Source organism: Meles meles, chromosome 3 (genome assembly GCF_922984935.1).
Source record: "Meles meles chromosome 3, mMelMel3.1 paternal haplotype, whole genome shotgun sequence".
Taxonomy (NCBI): Eukaryota; Metazoa; Chordata; class Mammalia; order Carnivora; family Mustelidae; genus Meles; species Meles meles.
Window position 1 is genome coordinate 63,858,348 of NC_060068.1, and position 6,000 is coordinate 63,864,347.

Below are 6,000 nucleotides of genomic sequence, written 5' to 3' on the forward strand. Positions count from 1 at the left end.
GTAGAGACAATGGCAGGACCGCGACGCGTACGTACATGATCTCAAATCCAAGGGCAGGGCGGCGACTCGGAGAAAAGCTGCTCCTCGCGGCCTCTCGGGGCCAGGCGGCGGCGTATTTACCCGCAATCAGCTCATCCCCGGCCGCGTCCCCCTCGCGCGCCTCCACCGCGGCGCGGCCGACGCAGAGCGGGCCCGCGCGAGCGAGCGAGCGACAAGGGGGCCGGGGACGTGCGAGTCGGGCCGTGTGCGCGCTGCCAACCAGTCAGGAAGTGCCCGGGAACATCCCGAGCAGCCCGCCGCTCCCCTCCTCCCCGGCCGCCGCCGCCGCTGCCGCTGCTAAGAGTGGCCAGGCGCCCGGGCGCTGCAGCCCCCTTTCCACCGCGCTCTCTGGGCAGGGCAGCTGTCGCCTCCTGCTGCTGCTGCTCCTCCTTCTGGCCGACAGTGGCTTAGGAAAAAAGCCGGGGCCTCCGCCCCCTCGGCGGGCCTGGCGGGCGGGCGTAGCACGTGCTGGCCTTGAGGGTCGGGCGGACGCTGGGGACGCGCTCCCGCCGGGGCCCCCAAGCCCGGGCAGCGGAGGCCGGATACAAAGGGCCAGCTCGCACAGGGCCCCGCGGAATATAAATTAATAAATACAACGTCCAAGCCCGAGAGCTCCTGATCGCCAATCCGCCTGCAGCAAGTTTGTTCAACTCGAAAGGCTGTAACCAGAGCCAGGGAAAGGGGGGTGGGGCGGTGAGGCCCCCGCTCCCTAAAGACTGGGGAAAAAAGAGGTTAGGGAAGCTAGGCATTCAAGCCCGTTGGCCGCTCCGGCAGCCCAATTTTTTTTTCCCCTCTTGGCTTTGACGGAAAGTGTTTTACCAAGTCTGCCGCTTTGTCATTTGTCAACATGCGCTACAGCTGTTTTCTAAAATCGTACTTGTGAGAAAAAAATAAAGGCAACATTCATGCTGGTGCAGAAAGGGATCTTTGTTCACACACCAATTAATTTGCTAATATCGCTTTTGAGGGATTATTTACTATTTCAAGCAATATTTGGCATATTTTACCAAAAACTGCAAGTTGTTTTTTTTTTTTTTTTAAGTGCTGGGGTTCTTATTGTGATAGTTTTAAAAAGAAGTTACATGTGAGGTGTTTACAAGCTAAATGCTCGTTTACTTGGGGATTTTTCAGTACACATAATGGCTACACATTTAATAATAGCTCCTTAGACCAACTGAAATAATAGCGATCATGCTAATGCAAGGATACTTCAGATTCTTTCATGATAACGCACTAATATAAAGGTTATGAAGGTCTCTAAATGGCCTCAAACTACCTCAATGCAAATGAATACTGGAATCCACTAACACCAAGAAGAAGGGCCAGAGGTTACTGTGGGACTCAGCTTCTCCATAAACATAAAAATCCTCACAAGTGCTCTGTGTTTTAAGAGTCCTTATTTATCCCTTATCCCTTCCCTTATTTATTTTGCCCTACTTTAAAATTTCTTTTCTCAAAAGAGCTATTTTGAGGGCTGAGGTACTGAAGAGGTACTGAGATGCTGAGTAGGGCAGTGACAAGACTAGGGTAAGAGGCCTTTGGAATGTGAACAGCTTTTTACTATGCGCCCTTGCTGCTGAGTTGGAAGCAGTATAATGTAGTTTCTCATGCTCATAGGTTATGACAAGAGGCATTCATTCTGTAGTCACTGATTTTTTTTTAAATCTAGTTTCCCTTGCACTAAGTATAATTTCTCCTTTAGTTTCTAGAACATAAACCATCCTGAAATATTTAATAGTTTAGGATCACCTTTTCTCTTGGGTCAATAGAAAATATATTTTCCCCCTCTAGTGATCAAGCACAGGTCAAAAAGATAGACACTAACAATGAATGGATAAAGAAAATGTGGTATGTACATACAATGAAACATTTGGACTTGAAAAAGAAGGAAATCCTGTCATCTGTTACAACATGAATGAATCTTGAGGGTATTATGCTAAGTGAAATATGTCAGTCACAAAAAGACAAATACTGCATTATTCCACTTACATCAGGTGTCTAAGCTAGTCAAACTCTTAGAAACAGAAAGAATTGTGTTTACCAGGGACTGGGGGTAGGAGGAAATGGAGAGTTGTTCAACGAGCAGAGTTTCAGTTTTGCTAGATGAAGAAGTTCTAGAGATCTTTTGCAAACAAGATGCATATAGTTAACACTACTGTAATGTACATTTAAAAATGGTGAAGATGATACATTTTATATGTTTTTGCCACAAAATGAAAAAGGGGGGGTGGGGATTGGCAGGAAGAGAACATTCATTTTTCTCCTCTGTTACTGAGTATGTGAGCCAGGCCTGTGCTAGGCAGGCATGGGAGATACTAAGATACATAAGACACAAGTGTTAGCCTTGAGAAACTAAGTCTATAATTAAAGGTCACTATATTATAAATATTAATCACCCAATTATTTGAAAACATACAGGTTCCTTTAAATAATTATAATACAGGCTCACACATGCAGTAACAGAAGTAGGTACAAAGTACAAGGATAAAGTTCAGTGAATATTAGGAAGAGATCTGTGCCTGTGTGTCATCAGAGAGAGGTTCATAGAGGAAGTAAACATTGTCTTGTGTTTTAAAGGATGAGGAGGAATTGCTAGATGTGGAAGAAAAGGAGGGAGGAGGAAAGGGAAAGAGTTTTAGAAAGAATGGACAGACATCATATGCAAATCACATGTAAAGGTGTAGAGACATGGAAGATCATGTCTTGTTCAGGAAACATCAAGAGCTGAAATTCGTGCTGAGGTGCAGATGCCTTTATTACAATAAGCAAAAAAAAGAGACTGATTTCCCAAGAGATTTCCAAAGTCAGACCTGATGATAATTATAGATTAGAAATTCATCTGTATATACAACAGAGCTCAGCTAGATGCTCACCAAACCCATCTTCTCTTCCAGGTAAACTAAACTACATAGCTAAACTACATTTCCATAGTTTTTACATGTAAATAGGGCCAGACAATTCATTTTTGGCAGTAGAATATAATCTCTGTTGAGCAGTTAAGAAAAGTATGCCTACTCCGCTCTCTTTTATCCCTCTTTCTGCTAACTGGATGAAGCCAGGTTGACGTGGAAGCCATGTTTTTGAAATTTTTGGTCTGCAGCATGGAGGAAGCCTGGATTCCTGAACGACTGGATATAGCAGAGCTGCCTCATGGCATGCACTGAATTGAGACATGAGTGAGAAGATGGATCCTTATTGAGTTAAGCAGGACATTTTGTGGTCAATTATTACGGTAGCTAGTATTACTTATCTTGGCTAATACAAGATCACAGATGATCCATTTCCTGATATCTTAAAGATTCTTTTCAAAATTATCTTAATACTACTTTTTTATACTTATTTTCCTTTTATTTACAATGTTTATTTGGTTTATATATTTGTAGTTTCCCTCAGTAGCATTTAATAAAATATTTACTTTTACCAGGGTGTAACAAATTCGATTATCATTATGTTCTCAAATCTCAAGGTCACTGGAGAACACAAAAGCAAGCACCTCTAGTCCAAACAATGTTTTCCTATTTTCACAGCTGAAATGCCACTATTTTATATTCATTCTAATAGATGTTCTCATCCCCAGATAAAATGTAGCCACATATGCGTGTCAGATATGTATGAGGTAACTCAATAAGTTATTACTGATCCCCAGATCATGAATATTAATATACCAGCCTTTGAAAAATATCTTGATTCCTTAATGACTACAGAGGAAGCATAAGATTTTCCCAACTGTGTTTCATGGAAACTAGTTTTCCACCTGAGGAGGTTGGGGAGAAAGATGGATATCTAGAGAGGTCTGAGCACCACCTTCTCCCATCTCAAAGTCAATCAGACCATTGCTATTGTTACCTAATTTTTAAAAATACATTAGTTTCATTTTCAGTAAAAAGAGGGTATTTCTAACATTTGAAAAACCCAAATTTCTAAAACACTTATCTAGAGCAAGGGTCTCCAAAGTGGGGTTCAGAAGATGACCCCTGACATTTGGAGTAAGTATTTGAACTTCTATGTATAAACACATATATTTTTTTACCAAAAAAGAGGGGGGAAAATTAAGCTTTACTCATATTGAATGTGAGGACTGACACCAGCATCCCCACCTGATCCATAAGTGGACAAGCACCTGGGGTGCTCTGGGGAGAGGGGGAAAGCACAGCAGCACATAACAGGGGAGGGGAGAGCCATCTCCTTTGTTTGTTTTCAACATATTGCCACATGGTGCAATTTCTGTATCTAAATGAATTTATTTATGATATTTATTTATTTTTAAAGATTTTATTTTTTTTGACAGAGACAGTGAGAGAGGGAATACAAGCAGGGGGAATGCGAGAGGGAGAAGCAGGCTACCTGCTGAGCAGGGAGCCTGATGCAGGGCTTGATCCCAGGACTCTGGGATCATGACCTGAGCTGAAGGCAGATGCTTAAAGACTGAGCCACTCAGACACCCTGTTTATGGTATTTAAGTAAACTAATTGTTACAGCATGGACCAATGGAGACAGTGTTCATAGTGCAAGAATAGGCAAACACAATTGACTGAGCTGACATTCCTGATGCCCTTCGGAAGCTACATTGCAAAGTAAAAACTAATGACTAATCATATCTGACAAGGTGGCCATAATCACTGAAATTAGAAAGAACATTGTTTTAAATATGAATTTACACCTACTTTTACTGACTTTACCCTAAGTGCATATCAGAGTTAATCAATGATGATATTCTGAATTGATTACAATTAGCTAGCCATTAAAAACTAGGTATCCAAACATGAAGACAAAACTCCACAATATCTCCAGCATACTTAGTAATGTACTATTTAAGCCAATATTTTAAGGAAAATTCATATATTATAAATGCTAAAAAGCCTCTTCTGAGCTTTCTTAACAATGAAAGTCAAAAAGCAACATACGTTTGGGAAAACAATTTTCTTCTTGCCAAGATTAAAATTCTGAAATTTTACATGGAACACAAATGGAAAAAAACAACTGCATTCCTTTGACAGTGAATACCTTGAGAATATGCACATAAAACACCGCTAAAGACCCAAGACACAAGTATTGGAACAAGTTACACAATGTGGGAAGTTTACCATAAAGTTAAACTGGAGGCACAGATGTTTTTAATATGTCTCACATTATGGTAGATAGATTCTGTTATGATAGCTAGATTCTGTTTCAGTGTGGTTATTTACTAGACTGGTTTCAATAATGAAATACAACTTAAAATGACATTTTTTTTTGTGAGCCACTAAAGGAAAGCTACAATAGAGAAGATAATCTTTCTCTGCTACTTCTTTAAATGGTATTTTAAGTAATAATTGAATTTTTAAAAATAAAAACTATATTTTATGCAAAACCTGTGTAAATGTAAACACTGATTAGTTGTTTTGACAAAAACTTTTTATTAAAAAAAAATAAAGGGAGGATTCCAAGCTAAGGTTACAGTGAGCACAACTGTGTGAAATTCATTCATGGTACATCTTACAGGCAGTTATTCCAGCAAAGAAGTTGCGGCCAGAATACATAGTACTATAAGATGTTAAAGCAGTTAATTTTGTGCAAACAAGACTTGTGTGAGTTTTAAAAAATTTTTTTCATCCTGAAATATAACACACATACACAGAAAAGTGCATAAAACTTATCATAAGTTAATAATTATAAAATAAACATTCCTGAAGAGCTCCCAAATCAGAAAATAGGGAACTATCAGCATTCAAGCAACAGTACAGGCATACGTGTTCACACATCTACCGCAGATGCCCCTCCTCAGTTACAGTCCTCTTCTTTAAGAGATAATCATGAGCCTGACTTTTGTGATGATTATTTATTAATTTTTCTATTTAATTTTACTATCTATGCATTCCTAGGCAAACATTTTTGTTTTGCTTCTTTTTGAGCTTTTTATAAGTGGCACCACAGTATATATACAATTTCGTGCCTTGGTTCTTATAACCATCACCATTTGCC

The 6,000-nt window shown here is 40.1% G+C and overlaps 1 protein-coding gene across 1 annotated transcript in view; it reads right to left on the reverse strand.

Moving 5' to 3' along the window:
* RHOBTB3 (Rho related BTB domain containing 3) overlaps window positions 1-371 on the reverse strand; it is a 55,304-nt gene extending 54,933 nt beyond the window's left edge. The window contains exon 1 of the mRNA XM_046000449.1: window positions 36-371. Coding sequence (XP_045856405.1) covers window positions 36-37 — 2 coding nt within the window. The 5' untranslated portion in view covers window positions 38-371. The remainder of the gene's footprint in view (window positions 1-35) is intronic.
* Window positions 372-6,000: the final 5,629 nt, after the last annotated feature.